Here is a 21,128-nt window from a genome sequence, read left to right as displayed (position 1 = left end):
TGCTTCGAACAGGATTGCCTTCCCATGAGATATTGTGATTTATCAAAAAAAAAAATTGTATCACACACTGTTCAAATGAGCAGGAGATGAAAACAATGATCTATATGCTATTATAGTACACTGAAAATAAGTTACACTTTTGGTCCTACTTCTACTAAATTTCAATTTTGGCCCCCTTATTTCAGTTTCAACAAAATTATCAGTTACAGATTGGTGCAACTTAAGTTCCCATATTAGTTTGATATAATAAGCACTGTTTACGTAACATAAAATGATTAGGTGACAGATTGATGCAACTTAAGTTCCCATATTAGTTTGATATACTGAGCACTGTTTACGTAACATAAAATGATTAGGTGACGCTTGTGCTGAGTATTGTGCCACTCACAAAAAAGAGTTCCGTGACAATATCCGAACTGCATGAATTCGAACACTATCAGAACAAAACCACTGCAATTTCAACTCGGGGGAGAAAAACTGGACTTTGGTGAAATTAAAGAAGCCAAAGAGCGATTAAGCTCAATATCAATTTACAACTGCCAAAACTTGTTTCCATTAAGCTCTACACATGCAATCTGGAGCAGGATATGTATAAATTGATTGCTTCTCCTTTCGTAATCTTATCTGCCCTTGTCTGTTCTTATGTCCATCAAGAACTGCATGCTGAAATTCTGACCACCCCATGCTTTTATTCAGATATAGCTTGCCCAACAGTGCCATGTTTGGTCTGATAGTCTTCAGATTCATATAAGCACGATGTCCCACCTAAAGATGCAAAAGACGTTTGGTTTAAATGGTAAATTTTGGGAATTTACTTCATTTTTTGTGCCAATACAACACAAATTATAGCTCTGCTAAGGCTATTTTATACCTATAAGTAGTTAAGTAATGTAATTCTTTATAACTACTCAGTTTCAAATAGAATATTTAACAATGATTCTTACCAGAGCATTGTGCATATTGCCGGGAGAAGCAGAAATGAAGATGTCACTGTGCATGCTCACATAATAATCAACAGCAGCTAATAGTGATGCCTTTCCTTTAACCTTGGCCAGTTCCTCTGCAGAGACTAGGCTCTTCTTATCTTCCATAAGAGGAAATAACTTGCTTAGAGTTGCTAACCGAGCTTCTCCACCATAAACCTGAAAGAATACAATCAATCCGGACTAAGTTCCAAGTTACAGCACAAAATTCCAATCCATAAAGGTGTATTAAGATTGTTAATCATTATGAATATCAGAATGAATCTTTGCTGTCACATAATCACAAATTAATCCTGTCATATGTTGTTAATGAACCTTGTGGGAAGCAAGATAAAGCCGTGTTCTATTGTTGAACCCCAAAGCTGCCAGGAGCAACCCAATCTCTTCAGGAGTCAGTGGGCAACGCCCCTGATTTCTCAACTCTACATCAGTGAATTGAGAGTTCAATACCCTTCCCTGCCAAAGCACCTGCCGGTACTTAGCTAGAGCAAGCTTCTCAGCTTTACCGCCACCAAAATCACAGGCTGAATGAGCAGCCATATCCTGCAGAGGAAATTTGGAATGACAGAAATGTGACCATTATGAAACTAAATAGGAGCCTCAGTTTTCTGAAAAATACATAACTTATCATTGATACTACAAGGTTACATAGAGAATTTAAGATGAAATGTGCAGTTCCTTACACTGCAGTTAATCTAAAAGGCCTTTACAACAGAACCAACTTTTTGGTTCCATAGAAGCATGTAATTGGTAGTCTACGGCAGAAGGATAATTCATCATTCAAATACATGTAATTATGCTTACACACACATAGAGGCAACATAAATGTGTAGTTCCTTGAAGCTGTAGTTACCCTAAAAGTTCTTTACAACAGAATCAACATATTTTTTATATCGAAGCGTGTATTAATTGGTTCCTCTACCAGAGAAGCATATAGATCATCAATTCATCATTCAAACACACATGCAAGGACAATTACACAAACCCACAGGAAAAATATTTTGGTGCTAAAGATATTTGAATGAATTCTTCTACTCCAAACAAATAAAGCAATTAGCCTACTAACTTGCAACTACATAAAAAACTACACGCAGCACAGAATATTGTAACCCCAATTCAATAACAAGACTTTCCAAATGAAGTTAGAATAACAAATGACAGAGAATTTTATAAAGCTACATGCACAAGCTTTGAATCCTAGTAAACTGCTCAAACCAAAATAAAGACTATACTTTGTCAAAACGCAGATGCAACACGACAAACTTCCCAGTTTGCTGTTTTCCAAACTTGTGAGTTTCCTCCAGCAGATAGTCATTGCCTTCTGCTTGGTTGATGGTAGGCGTGTAGCGGAGGCGATGAACAAGGGCCTTCCCTAATTCCTTGATATGTGGAACAAAGACCAGTGCTTCAAAGTTGACCTTACAACGAAGACGCTGGATTTCTGATGGCAAGTTGTTGAATGTCAAGCGATGAGAGAATGGTGCGATGGCAGCAATTCCATAACTGTATCAACGAGAAAATCTACAACATTTGAAAATAGATATTTCTGTGAATAATGTATATCTAAAGGAAGACATTGAGTGGCTTATGGCCTTGTGAATATCACAGATTGATACCTCTATAGTTTTTGTGTTATAAGAATACTTTGCACATAATTCTAGGAAGAATAAAAAAAATCAATGCAGCTTGAATCCTCATTAACATCATCTACATGACAAAAAAAGAGACACCACAAAAGAAATTTCTTCCACCCAAAGTATAATACACACACACACACACTCTTCTGATCATAGGTATATCCATGAATTACAATCAATTACTTATCCTAAAACAATTATTAGGGCCAATCAACAGTGGGCGTTTGACCACAAAAAGTATCTGCCTGCCTGGCAATTCACTGCAAGTGCTAGGTAATTATTAGAAAACAGATACAGTTGGGTGATAGGTGGCTACAAAGGCATGATCTTGTTCTGTAGTTTTTTTTATATACAACTTTTTTCTGGAAAATATTTATACTTTCAATAGAATAAACAAATGAAGCCTTTAAACCATCAGTTTTGCCACACACACACACACACACAAAAAGGCTTGATTGGTATTAGAAATCTACAATAGTATTTCCATTTGAATGTATTTCATAAGTTCACCCAGTCTCCCTATTTTTGTTTTCAATGAATGAGACAATAATTCATGGAAATGTGTTTTCATGTTCAATATTGAAGCTTATATACCATGATCAGTATCCAAAGAAACGACACCTACAAATTATAATATGGAAATCCACTCTAATTACTAGTATCAAAAGCTTCTAAGTGATGTTGACAAGGACAGAAATCAAGTAGATATGTAAGTAAAGCAATGGATATGGTGGTAAACCGAAGTACATTTGGAAAAAAAGAAGAAGGAACATAGCAGAATCTGAGGTTAAGCTATTTACATACCTCTGAAGTACAGGCAAGACATTTTCTATATACCAGTCAGCAGTAGCCTGAACTGGTGCTGTTTTAATTCTAGTAGCTCTTATGCCCGTGGCATAGAACTCCCTTGTGCTCCATGAGAAGTCACTAGGAAGCTCTTTCACTACAGAAATTTCATCACGGAGGACATCAATGAAGTGATCCACATCAAATATATCTGCAAATGAACTGTGGAAACATAACAATTTCAGATAAACAGCTACTTTTTGTTGGAAAATTAAAGAAATAAAGGTTGCAAAAAATATGCTACTCTGTATGTACCTTGAATCTTGCCAAACAGGATTCACTTCAAAATGTGGGATCACCAACGTCGCATTCAAAATCTTAGCAACAGCAACAGCATCACATATCTTTCAAAGAGAAAGAGGAGACAGATATTAGATGAGTGATCAAGTGTTGAGGCAAATAACTTGCCGCTAATGAGATACATGATAAAATACTACTCTTTTTCTTTCTTCATTTCTAAGATCAAATTACACCCTATCAACACAGTCTAATTTACATACCCCCATCTTCTGCTGGTTCAAACCTCCATCCAGGAAAATCTGGATATAACCCCGAGACTTTTCAGGTAGTGCTGCAACAAATTAAAAGGGAACATGAAAATAGCAGGCACTACTCACTGACAACACAATCCTCATTGTCAAGAGATATAAATGTTCAATGTATAAAAGAAAAATAAGAATTCAATTTACAATTTGAACTCACAAGGTGATTTTGGAGGCTCAATACACTGTTTCCATCCTTGGTAAGCCAAGGGAGACCAAAGACTATTTTGCAGTTCAACAGACTGAAAATAAATAAACAATTGGTAATCTTGAAACAACTAAAAGACAAAAAAAAAATGTCAAATTAACATGCACTCTACTCACTGTTTGGCGTTGCAAAGCACCCTCTAACAAAGCCAAGTGCCTAGGCTTCGGAGCATTCCACTCCTGCAATGGCAATTAATTGATTACAAAATTTGGGTTTTCATCAAAATAAAATCTTTCTTTATTTCTTACATGGATGCAAGCACAAACAAACGTTTTCCAGGGTCAAGTCACAATTAATTTAAAAAAAATTAAGGAAATAAAAAAAAAAGGAAAATTAGGACTTACAGAGAACATAGAAGGTGAAGCACGACCCAAAGGGTGAAAAAGATTGGGGAAAAAAGGGGGCAACAGAATCACGAAAACCACAGCAAAAGCAGATTTTTGAGAGTGGGTTAGTTGGTCGAATAGATGAAACCTCATTGTAGCAATGAGAATCATACAAAAGAGTTTGTTACACTGATGATTGAAACACTGCGTTTTGCCATGGATCAACCCAGTTGACGTTCAATGGATTCATCTTCATCTGCATTCTGCAGGTCAGGGATCCAAATCCAAAGCTACATCATTTTTCTGTGGAGCACTTTAACCAATGAGGTTTTTTTTGGTAAACAATGAAATTTAATAATAATACTCAAATTTTTATTTTTTACTTTTGAAACAAAATCTCGGACATCATAATCTTAGTCATAACTCATAATCGTAATAATAATAGTATAATACTGTTGTACATGAAACTTTTTAAAGAGTAAATATCGTTTTCTTCCTCTACAAAAAATATAGAATCCATTTTAATTTTTTTTTAAATATTCATATTAATTTTTTTGGGAGGTTATAGTTACAACTTATTTTTCTTTACAACTCATATTTTAACCATTGATTTTTGTCAATCAATGATTAAGATTTATCGTGAATTAATAAATTTAATTTCCAAAAATCTTAACCGTTGATTGACAGAAATCAACGGTTAAGATATGAGTGGTAAGAAGTTGTAAAGAAAAATAGATTGTAAACATCAACAAAGCACAGTAGATAGCTGAGTTCCTTAAACATGCTAACAGGAGTTAGATTCTTGGCCGTGTGTATGAAAAAAAGGCTTTGTTGGAAGAGGTTTACCTACTTAATGCTGAAGGATACTTGAGAAACCAAAAAAAAAAATAGATTGTAAATAAAACTTTTTCTTAATCTTTTTGAGAAACTTATATAATTTTTTTTAAAATTCTAAAGATAAAGACGAAGAATATCTCCATTAAAATTATAATGATACATACTAATATAATCCTATAATATATTAAAATTATAAAAATATTTTAATTTATATCCTAAAACAAGATCATTTTAAACTCTGTGAGATAACTTGTCTCCGTTAAAGAAATTCTTTACCCTTAATTTAATAACAAGAATCCTAAAACCTTTGAATAGTAACCGCCTTCTAAACAGTAAATGGTAAGAGAATTATTTTATTTTAATTTTGGATAAATCACGGCTATTCTCGCGGGAGGCAAATCTCTTCGGGTTGGATTCGATTAAAGTTTTAAAGAGAATTATTCGTTATTCCATTTTATGCCGTGTCGTTGCTTTTTATTTTTCTTATGAGAATTTGATTGCTAATTTGTCATCGTGCGAGAAACGATTTCGTGTTCCGACACGACTCTCTTGTAAGTCCAAAAATCAAAATGTTTGTTTCGTAACATTTGCAAAGTGGCGATTGTTTCCGACGAAAATTACTATATTTTCTTTACTCCCACATCTTTGTAATATCAGTATCAGAAATCAGCATATTACTCAGATACTTTGCATATCTTGGAATTTCAGTTTAGTCCGTGCTCTCTAATCTCTCTTTGCATGTTGAATGAAGCACTAACTATTTGGTGATTAATAGCTTCTGTTCCCATGAACTTTGCTTTGCTTTTTTTTTTTTCTTAATCTTCTTCTTCACTGCAATTTTTTTTTTTTAGTTTCATATAAATGAATGTTCCTGAGCTTAATTCAGTTGATGAGAAAATTGTTAAGGAATGATTGGAATTTTTTTGCATTTTTGTTGCTTTTTTTTTTTTTTGGTAAACACATTTTTGTTGCTTTACCTTCGAAAACAACGGGGGAAATAATTCTATTTGCAATGAAACCTTGTATTTTCTTTGGTGCTAAGGTTATTGTTGTCTCTCATGCAGGTCTAATTGTCAAAGGGTAAACTAGTTTCGATCTATTTTATGATGTTGTGCTCATCGCATGACCTTGGACTTCAGTTCAATTCAACAATGAGCTATTTGGGTTCAACACAATTGTCTCGCGACGTTAGGCTATACAATAATAATGGTAGCTGTAGTTTATGTCATGTATGTGGTTATTTGATTTGGTTTATTTTCCTAGAGCTTTCTTCTTACAGTGTAGAATTAGAATGTTGAGTTTCAATTTACTTATCTCTTGACAGAAGCCGACGCGTGGTGATCGATTATGTTTTGTTACCATCAATCTTAAGCCACATGGTTTGGTATGGCCTTCATGCCTTAATGTATAAAGATTCCATCCTTCTTGTTTGTTTCCTCTTGTGTGATGGATACATTTGTTACTTGTTAGTGTTAGAGAAAATATAATATAAAACCATTAAGTTAGTTTGCAATTTATTTGTTAAAGTTTTGTTGCCTTGTCTGTCAGTTTCATTCGTATTGCTTCATGGATACAGTAATTGTATCGGATTTATGTGTTTCTTTAATTTATAGTCTGAATCCATGGAGAACATTGTTTGTGAATTGACAGAGGCAGGATTCTTCAGCACTCCTCCTTTCCAGATTGCATGCTCCACTTAGAGCAGTACCTTCTAGATGTAATGCTTTGTTGTGCCGGTCTTCCCTAATGCCAGCTGGAGGGTGTGAGGCCCCACTTGTGAAAGTGGCTACTATTTCTTTGTCAAGGTCACTCTCTCTACTTTTCTCCTTATAGTTGAGAGAAGTTTCAACAAATTTGTTGATATGCATGTCCATGTGTTATATATATATATATATATATAGGCTTTCCTGATAATGGCTTTCCTCTGCACTGATAAATACATGTCACGTGACTAATGCTACATTTATAAACAACCATGTTTGTTACTTATGTATTTTCTGCAAATTATTTTACTTGACATGTTACTGGTTGTAAATTCGGAGAGTAATTGTGATTGAGAGGTATATCCTGCCAGCGGACTTTCTTTGATATGTTAGGTGACAATTTGACTCCTCTCCAAGCCACTACATGTGGTTAGCTATCTAGTGTCACACTACAGTTGCATGGTTACTTCCCCTCATCTTTTCTTTTTGGTATCTCTTTCATATTCTGTTGAGATTTGTGTTGGGCTTCTGAGGTACTGAGCTCCGGTTCCCCTTTTGGGGGTGCTGGTGGTGGAGTGGGTAGAAATTGGGAATCAACCAAACCTTACTTATAGATTGATTGAAATTGTGACGTATGTTGTTTGCACTAAGTCTTATCACCGTAAGTCATATCATCTGGTGCTAAAATTTGTTGTCCTTATTGTATCTCTTCTTCCTTTTTTGTGTATCTATTACTGAATGCAATCTCTATGAAGATATTTATTTTTTGAAATTGATGTAGGTCGTATAATGCTATACCAGGAAGACCAATTGTGCTTCAATTGATCCCTGCCCTTGGTATCATTGGCTTTGCTGTCTTTGGTCTTGAGCCGCTCCTGCGCCTGAGCAGGATTCTATTTCTCCAAGAAGTTAGCATCTTATATTCCATGGTTTGTCTAAATTAATTGAGTAGTATCATTATTTGACTTTCTGTTCCATGACATGTTTTCAGAGGACTGATAGAAGTTGGAAGAAAAGTAGTTCGCGATATATTATGACATCTTATTTTCAACCTTTGTTGCTGTGGTCTGGGGTAATGCTCATCTGCAGGTATCTTTTTGGATCAATAAGTCTTTTCCACTGGAAGTTTGTGAAGTCCTATTTTGATACACCTAAGCATATACTGTTTCAGGGATTTTGATCCATTAGTCCTTCCATCACAAACCAGTCAGATTATGAAGCAACGGCTGCTGAATTTTGTTAGATCTTTGTCAACAGTGCTTACATTTGCTCACTGTTTTTCAAGGTAGATTTGATTTCTGGCAGAATTATGCCCCACTGTTGTTGGTAAACTAGCAAGTTACTATTATATTGCATCTTAATTGTAAGATAAGCTTCTGTTTTCTTATTATTAGAACTAGTAGTAAAGCACATATGCGTAACTAGTAGTAAAGCATAAATCTTTTTTCTAAAAAAAAAAAGGTGAAGAAACAATGAGGAGTTTGCTTATCTAAGATAATTCTATTATATTTTATTCTAATTATTCAATTATACCTTTTATTTGATAGTTTTTGTTTATTTATTTAACTAATATGCTGATAAAATAAAGTATTGAGTCCTGTTTCTTGTAGTCTTTTTTTTTTTTTTAAATAATATTATTTCAGTTGCTCATTTCTGTGTGTGGAGTCCTGTGTTTTGTTTAAATTATAATCTATTATGTTTGTACTTCCTACTTTCAGCTTAATTCGACAAGTACAGAAGTTCTGTATGGAGACAAATGACTCCAGTGATGAAAGAAATGTATGTTTCTGTTACAGATCCTTGCCATATTTCCCTTTCTCTGCATATAACATTTTGCAGCAATAATGGGTTAATTTTGTTCAGCAGACTCCCAATTAGTTTGGGATAAAGGTGATGTTGAATGGGTTAATTTTGTTGTGAGACCACTTAAAAGAAGCTTTAGTTGAGTTGTGTTATTCCAAATGAAGATTAGAGAAGTAGTCAACCACTAGGAAATAAAATATTTGATTGTGTGAGTATCATTTTAACAACTTTGAGTATGCAGGTTGAATGAGGTAGTGTTATAGGATAATTTTCCTCATTTTCACGTTGGATATTTTGGTGAGGGAGTTTCAAATTGTTAATCTAGTTTATTGACTCCTAAGGACATTCTTGAAGTGTGAAAGCAAACCTCATTCAATGAAAAATTGTACTGTGATGACAGATGAGCTTTGATTTTACTGGGAAAGCTGTATATACTGCAATTTGGGTTGCTGCTGTGTCATTGTTCATGGAGTTGCTGGGTTTCTCCGCACAGAAGTGGTTGACTGCTGGTGGTTTGGGCACAGTATTGCTTTCCCTTGCTGGTCGTGAGGTACAGTATAGGCTCTTTCGTACTGTCAACGAGAATGATTAAGTTGTCTTTGTCATTGCATATTTTATGGATCATCCTTTATAACCAATTTCAACAAATTTTGTAAGAGTAACTCTTCTAGGCATAGCCATTATCAATCAGGTAGACTCTTATTTGCTGCCTTTCTCACTTCATTTTTGTGATGCGTTCAGATATTTACAAACTTCCTATCAAGTGTAATGATTCATGCAACTCGACCATTTGTTGTGAATGAGCGGATTAAAACAAAGATTAAAGGATATGAGGTTTCTGGTAAAGTTGAGGTTTGTATCTATTATCTGACTTGCTGAAAAGGTTGTTTTGGAGAGCAGAAAACATAATGTTAGTCCAATGTCAGTTGTTTCCATTATAGGGGATATTTTTCTTAAGTATATATCTTTATAATTACAATTCTGTTGTATTCAAATTTCATATTTTCTTTAGCATGTAGGCTGGTGGTCCCCAACAATAGTTAGAGGTGCTGATTGTGAAGCAGTTCATATTCCTAATCACAAGTTGAGTGTAAATGTTGTGAGGAATCTTAGTAAGAAAACTCATTGGCGCATCAAGGCTCACCTTGCTATCAGTCACTTGGATGTTAACAAGATTAATGTGAGTTCTCTTGGTTTACTTGCCTTTAAAAATTGTTCAGGGACTTTCTGATGTCTATCACATCATCTGAAAAACTAAGGTAATCTCTTTCCTAATTTCTTTATGCAGAGTATTATAGCTGATATGCGCAAGGTTTTGTCCAAAAATCCTCAAGTAGAGCAGAAAAAATTGCACAGAAGGGTTTTTCTAGAGGATATCAATCCAGAAAATCAGGATCTTATGGTTGATACCTTTTCTTGTCATTGTTTTATACAATATTTTATGAGCTTACAAATTCCAATATCTTGTTTTCTTCCCTTTATCTTCAATATTTGTTTTGAAAGGCTTTCTTAAGGCTCACCTTGAGATGCATCTTGCAGAATACCTCATTGCTTAGAATGAAAAGCACTGCTTTCCTGTGCTTGTTCAAATTTCTAGAATTTTCCTTTTTAGATTCTTCTGCTAGTGATCAAGTGTATGAAAATTTTGGGCATATTTATATTCTTTGTGGAATACCTTTTTATTACCATTAGTAACTATGCCCTTTACCATTATATCATCATCAACTTAGGAAAGTTTATTCTTAATTTTTTAATCATTTTATGAGATAAAATAAATTTAAATGTGTATTTAAAGATACTTGAATTTTGAACTTAAAAACATTTGCTTTTATCTATGATAATTATATTTTATCTACTTCATATGAAAAAATTACTTCTGCCAATTCAATGCCTTGTGGCTTACATCTGACCTCACCTTATAGATAAAAAGCATCATGCATTATACTATCTGACGTAGGGCAACAGCCTAAGGGTTAGTAATGTAGTGCTTGAGAAATAGGAAGAGAAAAGAATAGGCAAGGAGATCTGGCACAAAACCAATAGAGGGCTGGTCTTCTCGTTGACAACCAGGGAATATAGAAGAAAAACTTTCATTATTAAGAAAAACCTGAACTATTTGTTTCAGCTTTCAAAATCCCTTTATGTAGGATCGAAGCTCTAATTCAAAATAAGTCGTAGCCCTCCCATTACATCTAATCTTAGCCATCTCAGGTAGCTTGAATAGAAAGACACTAAGACATAATAACTATAGGAGAAAAACTCCTTTTATTAAGAAAAATCTTAAGTAATCCTTTCGGCTTTAAGAAAAGCCCTTTATATAGGATAGAAACCCTACAGCAACAACAACAAAAACCTCTAGGTTGCAACAAAATCTTCTTTTATTTTGAAAATTTTGAACTACTTCGTAGGATGGAAACTGGAATTCAAATAAATACCTGCCCTTAGATCTCACGATTCTCACCCTAACTGACTGAGGTAACATGAATAAAAAGAAATTTACAGATATTGATATGAATGCACCTCTTCATGAAGAGTCACATGAAGAAACTAGAATAGCTAAACCACTGAAAGTACATGTTCGAATGCCTAGAATAAAATCAAATTATTGTTCAATTGTTTTAGTAGTTATTTTTAGAAGTGGGTGTGGTCAGTTTTAAGGATGTAAGACTTGTAACTGCTAATAACCTACAGTTTGTGCTCTGTATTTAGGAGTAGTTTATGGTATAGTTTGGATACATGTGTATTTCTGTATTAATGGGGCAAGGGGATCTATTCCTTTGCAGGGAGTATTAACTTTCTGTAATTTCCCTGTTTTTGATTAATAAAATTCTCCCAAGCTCTAGATAGGGAGTTATTTCTATCAGTCAAAAAATAAAATTACATGAGGATCCTGCAGTACTCACAATATTGTAATAAAAACTAGAAGTACTTACGTTAAAGTAGCATGAGCAGTGATCCTCTTTTCTTTTTACTTTTTTTTCTTCTTTTTGTTTTCTCCAGTGATCCCGCATCCCCATTGCTGTTTAAAACATAGTCTTCAACTCATGTTTGCAGCTTTAGATATTCTGTTTTCTCCAAGGCATGATGAGTTTTAGATAGTTTCTTGTAGCTTTCATTCTTATGCTTCTACTGTTATTATACGTGATCAGATGTCTGTTTTTGATATTTAAATTCCAGGACAGATTATTAAGTAATTCTGGTGTCTAATTGATAAAGTATCAGAAAAATGTTAAACAACTTAGTTTAGCCCTATATGTTTTGCTGTTCTTTGCCACTATGGGTGACTCAGTTGGCTATTAGCTCTGACTAAAGTCAAAGGCTTTCTCTTAAAATGTCTCATACATGTTCCAGAAGTCTTACAAAAGATCTTTTTTATTTGCTTTTTTGCCCCACTTATTGTTATCTGCTTAACTACGTTGCGAAGAATTGTCACTTTTCTCCTTTTCATTTCTCCACTGCCATTATCTTATAATTTTTTTTCTGTTACAGATATTAATATCTTGCTTTGTTAAAACTTCACATTCTGAAGAGTACCTCCGTGTTAAGGTGAGACTAGATTGCTTATAACAATTGCTGATGCATAAAACGTGATGGTGTACTATAATAATGCTTATGAATGTTTGCTGATGCAGTTATTTCAACTCAATTGTACTACTAATATCCTCACCCATGGTTTTTTATTAACTATTTTTATTACAGATGATAACTTTTAACTATTTTTGTAATTCATAGTACTTGGACTTGGTCAAAATTTGTAAAATTGAGTTACACATGATGGTTTATGATACAAACCTACCAGAAAATAAATCTAACACAATGATTATGGAAAAAGAACACAGATCTGTATATAGATGTATTTGTATCTGTATTACAATATGAAAATAGTAACAACTCAGAAACAATTTAACAAGAAAAGGAAAATACAATGAACTGGAAATGCTATAATAGAAAAGGAAATAGTGAAGCTAAAATCCTAGAGGAATTCTAGAGCCTCTAGTCTCTCCCAATCACCCAAGAGGTGCCCAAAAGTCCCAGCAATATCCATCCCCCTACACCAATGCATCTTCCCCTATTTAAACAACCAAACTTTCCTCAACAGCCTCTCCAATTCTGTTATCCACGTCGGCCACACAAAATACCCTCTCTCAACTGATAATATTCCCCTGCTTCTTATTTTATACACCTTTTTGCTGACTAGGATCGTATCAGTTTATTTCATGACCTAAAATTTGTGGCTATTCTGGCTGGTTGCTTTTATACTTTTTGACCTCTTTAGAGGTGTTTCCAGAAATATTGTGTAGCCTAAATTTTTGTTATATATTGTTTCATGGATGTTTTAGAGGTGGTATAGGTATGGTGGTTAGAGAATATGATTGTAGTTTTTGAATGTGGACTCCAACTAGCTTGGGGTAAAGTGATGTTTGAAAAATATTGTTACCCAAGTATCCAATTTATCAGTTTGTTTCTGGCAGGCATTTCTTCATAAAATATCATTATTATTTAATATATATTCAAAATTTTGTGTTTGGCTAATAGATAAGTGGCTCACTTAGCTTATGTGATTTGTAATTTGTAATTTGTAATTTGTAATTATGTTACAGGAGGCAATCCTCTTGGATCTTCTAAGAGTTGTCAGTCATCATGGAGCTCGGTTAGCCACGCCCATCCGCACATTTCAGAAGATGTAGAGTGATACTGATTTAGAAATTGATCCATTTGATTGTACCATTTTCACGCGTTCCAGGGCAAAGGCAAACCATCCATTCCCACTGATAGATCCACCATATAAAGATAAGCCTTCAACTCATTCAACTATAACAAATGAAGAGAAAGATACCAGAAATGATGAAACCTTGGCATCTGACTTCAAAGTAATGTGACAAATTTGATGCGACATCGACCCCGACATCCGGTATCCAGTGTGAACCCCAAGGATAAACCTAACTCAATATCTCAAGCCAAAACCCAGAATATGGGTTGTCATGATTCAGTCCAGAAGACCTCAAAATTGCTACAAAAGGAAAGAGCAGGAAGTGCAGGGAAGGGAACAGCACCAATTATTTTGTTAACATCCAATGAGTCTGGCAGAGGAGAGACTACTTCTGTTACTTCTTCACCATCAAAGCAAGATGAAGAGAAATCTATTGTGTCGTCGTCATCAGTTAGTCCTTCCTTGGAAGAGAATATTGTTCTTGATGCTGCCCTAATGGGCTCAAAGCGAACTCTTGCAGTTGATGAATAAATGATTCCATCTATCCCTACTGCTGAATCACAAGAATTTGCTGTCAAACAGAATGGGAGTGGAACTCCTGTTAGCAAGGATAATAAGGATGGTGAAATGTCTCCATTTCCTACTGCTAAACAGAGTGATTAGCAAAGGTAGATGTTGATGCTTTAATAGATGCCTTTTGTTGAGGTTACGCAAAAATGATCTAGCTGTCTTTTTTTAAGCTGGGCATTATGCATTGTAGTATCCCTAGATGATTACCCTTATGTACATAATTGTGGGATTTGTACACCCCAATCAGAACCACTTAATATAATAAAGCAAATATTTTTGGTTTTTGGTTTGCTCCCCACTCAGAGAATGAACCATCAAAATTCAAAACTCTTTCCAAAGAACCCGGAACATTAAAAACAGCATATTTTTAAGTTAAACACTTCTGACTCCATGATTCTTTGTGTAGCCCCTTTAGCCAACCAAGTGCGTTTGCTTCCTGAGCATAAGCCCAGCGAGTTCCGCCTTAAGCTGACACTATCAACGGTTAAAAGTGTGTGACGGACACAAAGGCAAATGCTGAGGGTCTATAGGATGTTGCTAGTTTAAACAATATCAAAATATTGTTTTATAGTTACTACAAGAAGGGTAAACCAACAAACTGAACAGATAATGCCTATTACCAACACCAATGAGTTCAACATATTCGAACTTTGATGACCACCACCATAGAAGTAAAGGGTCAAAACAGCATGACAATGTATTTTCTTTTTCTTTTTTTCTTTTGGGTAATCGTTCTTTTCTTTTTGGTTCATAATATTTCCGGAGGGGAGATTACTTTTGGGATGATAAAAGCGTTTGTAAAAATATGTCTACGTAACAATTAGGAAAATTGTTTCTAAAGTACACATTATTGAATTAAGATCGTGATACATTATAAATTAAATCAAAAGAAAATATAATATTTTCTTGACCTACTCATTTTATATACATATTTACTTTAGAAATGCTTTGTCCATAACGACTATGTTTACCTTTTCACAAAGGTCCAGCAACGTCGGGTAAAAAGTAAAAGTGTAAAACATATGGACCCTAATTGGATTATAAGATTAGTAGTCCAATCTAATCCACAAAACTCTCTTCTTTTAAATACATTCAGTCAACAAAAAACAGCAATTTTCACTAATCTAGATTGTAGATGCATTACAACGTAGTAATCCTATGTCATCGCGAAGAAAAATAAAGCGACCAGATATGATTCTGGGTTCTTGTACTAATCTATAATTTTGTATTCAATAAAATATCCTTCAGAATTCGAACAAATGGTTTTACGAAAATTTCGAGTAATTTTTTTATTTATTTTTTTAATTGAAAGTTTAGATTAGGGGTTGCATAGAAGACAACCAATCTCACCTTTTATTAACATATCACCTGGAAAACTGAGAATTAAACTCAAACTACTATTAACATCGGTGAAAGGTTAGACCAGTTATATGAAGCCTAACATAGAATTTCAAGTTGAATAAACGGATGTTTGCATATTCTTAGGAATATCATTCCATAGAAACCATTATCGAGAAAGTGCTTGAAATGGAAATATTCCATTACCGTAAAACTTGCATTGGGAGATGATTAATTAATTGGGCATGTTAGAGGAACTTGTAAGATATATCTACAGATCTAAAGCATATTTCTATAGTGGGAAAAATAATGTCGTCGCTATCATGTTCAGCTACAATATTCTGTATGTAACTGATTCTCTGAAAAAGTTTAGCAATTTCTCTTACATACCCTTTGGAACGATCTCTCGCAATTCTGGCACCTCAAACAACAACCCTTGGAAACCCCAAGGTACGGACACGCGGTCCAGATGATCGAACCGTCATCGGCCGCTAGCGCTCGTCGAAACCCCGGCTCACCATGCGAACCGGCAATCGATTGGCTTTGGATATGTTTGTATTCATTTTCTTATTATATATATATATATATATATATATATATATATATATATATTTTATAAATCACATATATTTTTCACTTGAGATACAACCTTGTTCAAGGTGAAAACCCATATTATGGTAAAACTAGCTTTTTCTAAGGGAGATTTTTTAAATTCACGATGAAATATTTGGTATGATGTATAAGACTGATAGTATAAGTTTATGAGGAGAGATATTCTCACTATTAAAAATTTTCACTACTAACTTACTTCCTTATCTAATCACCATTAGATTAACATTTTCTCTTTCTTCAAAAACTTTTTAACATTTTCTTTCTTTATCCAATGGTGTTGTGATGGGTAGTAAGTTAGTAGTAAAAAAATTTAGTAATTAGAATATCCTTACTCTAAGTTTATACTATATGTTATGACATTTTTAGTTATTTGCCATAACTATCATATAGTATAAGCTTATACAGTAGAATCCATGGTACATCAAAATGATGTCTAACTTTTTTTTTTTTGGTAGACAAAATGATGTCTAACTTAATTAGGTCTAAGGGATGAGATTAGACATAATAAGGGATTGATATATTCATGTATGGGTTTTATTAATCTCATGTTAAAGGAGATAAGTTATCTCATGTCATAGAGATAAACTTGTGGGCTCCACCACCTGAAAAAAAAAGGTGGCATAGTTATCGAATGGTGTGTAAGAGATAAATTTATCACATATAACATAAGATTAATTTTTCCCTTCATGTATTAATATCATTGACCAATGCAATTCTCAAAAGTTAATATATTATTTTAATATTAATATATTAAAATAAAAAATAATTTTTCAATGTATTAATTTTTAAAATATTGGAGATTTTTTATTTTATAAAAATTAATATATTTTTTGGACACACTGATTAATAGATTTTTATAACAGTTAATATCATATGACATATTTGGAATAATTATATAAATTTTTTTATTACAGGGTATTTTGTCAAAAATAATTATTTTTATCTTATTTAATATTATACAGTACATTATCAAACACTTGATGATATTATCTTATACAATAACTTATCTTATAAAATATCATCTCAAACATTAGATAGTATTAAAGTTTAATCATGTCTTATACAATCAAGTCTTATTTTATTAGGTCTTATACTATCATATCTTATTCTATATTATACATCGGCGCTTATTTTATATAATGAATTATTGAACGTGCATCACGTTAGGGTATTATGGTTTTCTTGTTATATAGTGCTCGTTGAAAATTTAAAGAGCTGCAAATTATTTAATTTTGTACACATATATAAACTCACAAAAAAAATTAGATAAAAAAGACCTACCAAGATATTTAGATAAAAAATAAATCCACTTATATTAATTAAATTAAATTAGATTTCACATGTGTAAAAAAAAAAGATTTGACTTTCTTTTTAATTTTGATTGTTTGGATTTTTCTCTTAATAATTAAGCCATTTAATTTAACTTATTACAAACAAGGTAATAAAGTAAACCAATAGAATATTGTACCATCCCAAGGGCCGGCAAGGCAGGAAGTTATCGCTGATGCAAAAGAGACACGAACAATGAGCGGTTTATGCCAAATCTTGCAGTTGGGAATACATGAATGAATCAAATCAACATTCGAAAGAGAGGGATTTCATAGACTGTGCTTATAAGAATTAATTTGTACTACCTATACTAACAAAATGTATCTACTTTTCGGTAGCCCGGAATGGAAAAACTCCATAGTTAAACGTGCTTGACTTGGAGCAATTATGGGATGAGTGACCTCATTGGAAGTTTTTCCAGGAAGTGTGTGAGTGAGGACAAAGCACGTTGAAAAGTCTCGTGTTAGTTTATGAGGACAGTCATTGATCCTTTAAGCGGTCGGACGTTACAAGTGGTATTAGAGCAGGGTCTCTCTCCCAATACGGTGTGATTCGAGGATGAATGAGGCAGAAGCTGGTGGGCATGTAACATCACAAGGACTGGCAAGGGTAAAGAGTGATTTTCGTGCAAAAGAAGGGACAATTAGTGGCTCATGCCAAATCTTGCAGCTGGGGGTATATGAATGGACCGAAACAACACTTGAAAGATAGAGAATCCAAAGACTGTCCTGGTATAGGACGATACAGTTGGGGATAACTTACAAGAATTAATTGGTGTTACCTATACTAACAAGATGCATTTACTTTTTGGTAGCCCAGAACGGAAGAACTCTATAGTTAAGCGTACTTGACTTGGAGCAATTATGGGATGAGTAATTGATTCAATGCAAAGAAATCTTAACAATGCTCTCTGCCCTCATGAACATTAGAATCTAACTTGATCACCCCTCACCAAGATAAACATGTATCACTCAACACTTAGTGTTTAGGGGGATAGAAATCACTCAGTCCATCACAACAATAGCACTACCATAAGCTTGACCATATTCTCTAAATTCCTAAAAATAAGGAATATTACACATGCAACAATTGATCAAAAGGACTTCACAGGTTGTATCTTGGCCTGACTAGGGGTAATGATATATGGATAGTGGCTAATTTACTATGAGATTGAAAAACTGATAAATTCACAACTCAAAAACATTTTCAACTCAACGGTGTTGCTCCACTAACATTCCCACAGAATTTCGGGAATCAATTCTTTTCACCCACATTTATTCTTAAGATCTTCATACATATCATCTTTCTTTCTTTTCCAGAATTTCCTCTTTTTCTGTTTTTTTTTCTTTTTTCTTTGTGGATGACCCTTAATTACTTAACCTTAGTGGAGCTTACCTCAATTTCTTATTTATTTTTCAACATATCAATTTGAATCTCAATCAAGGTAGGCATGGACAAGGTTAAACAATCAATCAGGTATCATGAACAAATAGGCTCAGGCTCAAAGGGGCTAACAATGGAAAATTCATAAGGTGAGCTATTTGGCCATAGGCTAACAAGAATAAAATGCCTTTATCATTTCAATCAATGCATGCATAACAGAGAAATAGAGCAAGTTCTAGAGTGCTATTCTAGCGAGGCCTCTCAAGAAAAATTTAACTATATAGGCTCAAACCTCACTAGCTATGGCTATCAAGCTAGACTTAATCACAAGAACATCAAACATCATTAATCTTTCAAATCACAGAATTCAATCAAACGAGCAATCATGAAAACTAATCATACCCAAGTAATGTCATGCTAGATTTTTATAACAAATATGCTTCCTCAAATATAATCATGCAAGTTGCATAGGGAACACATTTAAACTCGGGCATGCTTTAGAATCATATTTTCCAAAATTTCCAAATTTTTTTTTTTTATAAGAGCACACAAACAAAAAAAAAAAAATAATAACTAAGAAAATTAAAAGAGTTAGAATATCTCCCCTGATAGAAAAATTGCAGCAGTTCTAAGATGCAAGCCTACCATTCCCAGATTTAGAGAATTGTTGTCCTTAGCAATAATTAGACCACAAGAAGGAAGAAAAACCTGCACAATGGAACAAACAGTGACATATAGGATAAACTATAATGCACACATTAAAACATCAGAAAGAGATATACCAACACAAAACAACTAAAAATGCGAAACAGAAAAATAAACTAATATACAAAATCTCCGTCAGCAAGGAGATATAATCAACCCTCAATGTCATCCCCCTCAGCAGCGTGGGATGACTCAGCAAATGGAAGATCTGGTGGTACTGGATGCCTTGATGTATGAGACCATCATTCCTAGATTTGTTCCAAACCATGAAGCCATGTTAAGAACTCTTTGAAGCTTTGATTTTTCCGAGAGATAGAGTCTCGGTGTCTCTTGTCAAACTTCAGCTCCTGGTGTCTCTTCCAACTCGTATCAACGAGTTTCACCACTTCCTTTCTCAGTACCTTCTTCCGTATAGGATGACGCCTCCCTTGGGGTTTTCTCCCATGTTTGTCATCATCTTCATTGAGAATTTTGTGGGTACGGGAAGATGGATCTTTATCTTTCAAATTTGAAGTAGACCACCCTATGGCAGTCTCATGTTCCTTCAGTACTTCAATCACTGCCTCCTTATTACCCAAGAAGGTATGTTTCAGAGTTTCGGGAAGCTCTTTCAACTTTAATTTTGGGGCACCATCTTCTTTGTCATCATTTGTTTTCTCAAGAACTCCAAACACTACATTCTTTTTTTCCTTAGCGGAAACAATCTTATGCGCCTCAAGTTCTTCATCAAGCTCTTGATTAGAAGATTTTTCTTCCTTACCCACTTGCTCGAGTCTAAAACAATCTCCTTTGCCAGAAGCTTGTTTCATAGAGTCAAAGACATTGATGGTAATGGACTCATCATTCATCCTTAACTCTAGCTTCCCATTCTCAACATCAATCATGGCACGAGATGTAGCTAAGAACGGTCTACCCAGCAAAAGAGGCATATCAGCTCCCCCTTCCATGTCCAGCACCACAAAATCAGCAGGGAAGATGAACTTGTCCACCTTCACAAGAACATCTTCAATTATTCCACTAGGCTTCCTTAAAGATCTATCAGCAAGTTGAAGAGAAACCATAGTGGGTTTTAGTTCTGTGATCCCTAAGGATTTGCAAACAGAAAGAGGCATCAAATTAATGCTAGCCCCAAGATCACATAATGCCCTGCTGATTTTTGTGTTACCAATTTCAATAGGAATGTTGAAGCTTCCAAGATCACGAAGCTTAGGAGGACATTTCCTTGTAATGATAGCACTGCACTCCTCAGTAAGTGCTACAGTTTGGCACTCTTGTAACTTGTGCTTCCTTGATAAAAGATCCTTCATGAATTTAGCATAATTTGGCATATTGACCAAAGCTTCAGCAAATGGAATATTAACATGAAGCTTTTTGAAAATATCCAAGAACCTTTCATAATGCTTCTTCTGAATGTCCTGTTTGAATCTTTCAGGATACGGTGCCATAGCCCTCACATATTCGGGACTCAATTCATGCTTTTTCTTTTCCACTGGCTTCACCACTTCAGTAGGTTTTTCAATTTCTTTTTCTTTTTCTGGCTCACCTGCAGTGTCTAGCTTTTCTTTAACCTCAGGAGATGGAAGTATTTTTCCACT

General features: G+C 34.2%; 1 protein-coding gene and 1 pseudogene across 1 annotated transcript; one reads left to right on the top strand and one right to left on the bottom strand.

Moving 5' to 3' along the window:
• Window positions 1-433: 433 nt before the first annotated feature.
• Window positions 434-4,845, bottom strand: LOC133314590 (O-fucosyltransferase 31). Its single transcript, XM_061516084.1, has 10 exons — window positions 4,561-4,845; window positions 4,333-4,395; window positions 4,169-4,250; window positions 3,967-4,037; window positions 3,722-3,810; window positions 3,425-3,628; window positions 2,216-2,486; window positions 1,299-1,526; window positions 945-1,142; window positions 434-765 (listed from the first exon to the last, which is right to left on the bottom strand). The coding sequence occupies exons 1-10, from the start codon at window positions 4,711-4,713 to the stop codon at window positions 556-558; spliced, it is 1,569 nt and encodes a 522-aa protein (XP_061372068.1). The 5' UTR covers window positions 4,714-4,845; the 3' UTR covers window positions 434-555.
• A 1,192-nt stretch (window positions 4,846-6,037) lies between these two features.
• Window positions 6,038-14,427, top strand: LOC133314578 (mechanosensitive ion channel protein 3, chloroplastic-like; annotated as a pseudogene).
• Window positions 14,428-21,128: the final 6,701 nt, after the last annotated feature.

This window comes from Gastrolobium bilobum, unplaced genomic scaffold, assembly GCF_033153095.1.
Source record: "Gastrolobium bilobum isolate Gb01-03AN ecotype WA unplaced genomic scaffold, APGP_CSIRO_Gbil_v1 utg24763, whole genome shotgun sequence".
Lineage (NCBI taxonomy): Eukaryota > Viridiplantae > Streptophyta > Magnoliopsida > Fabales > Fabaceae > Gastrolobium > Gastrolobium bilobum.
This window is presented reverse-complemented; position numbering and strand designations above follow the sequence as displayed.

Bases quoted from the DNA above. Each gene is read 5' to 3' on its own strand.
- LOC133314590 (XM_061516084.1), bottom strand. From the start codon at position 4,713: ATGATTCTCATTGCTACAATGAGGTTTCATCTATTCGACCAACTAACC. The intron at 3,629-3,721 runs GTACATACAGAG...ATGTTTCCACAG, and splicing joins CCTGTTTGGCAAGATTCAAG to TTCATTTGCAGATATATTTG. The intron at 2,487-3,424 runs GTATGTAAATAG...TCGTTGATACAG, and splicing joins GTCTTGCCTGTACTTCAGAG to TTATGGAATTGCTGCCATCG.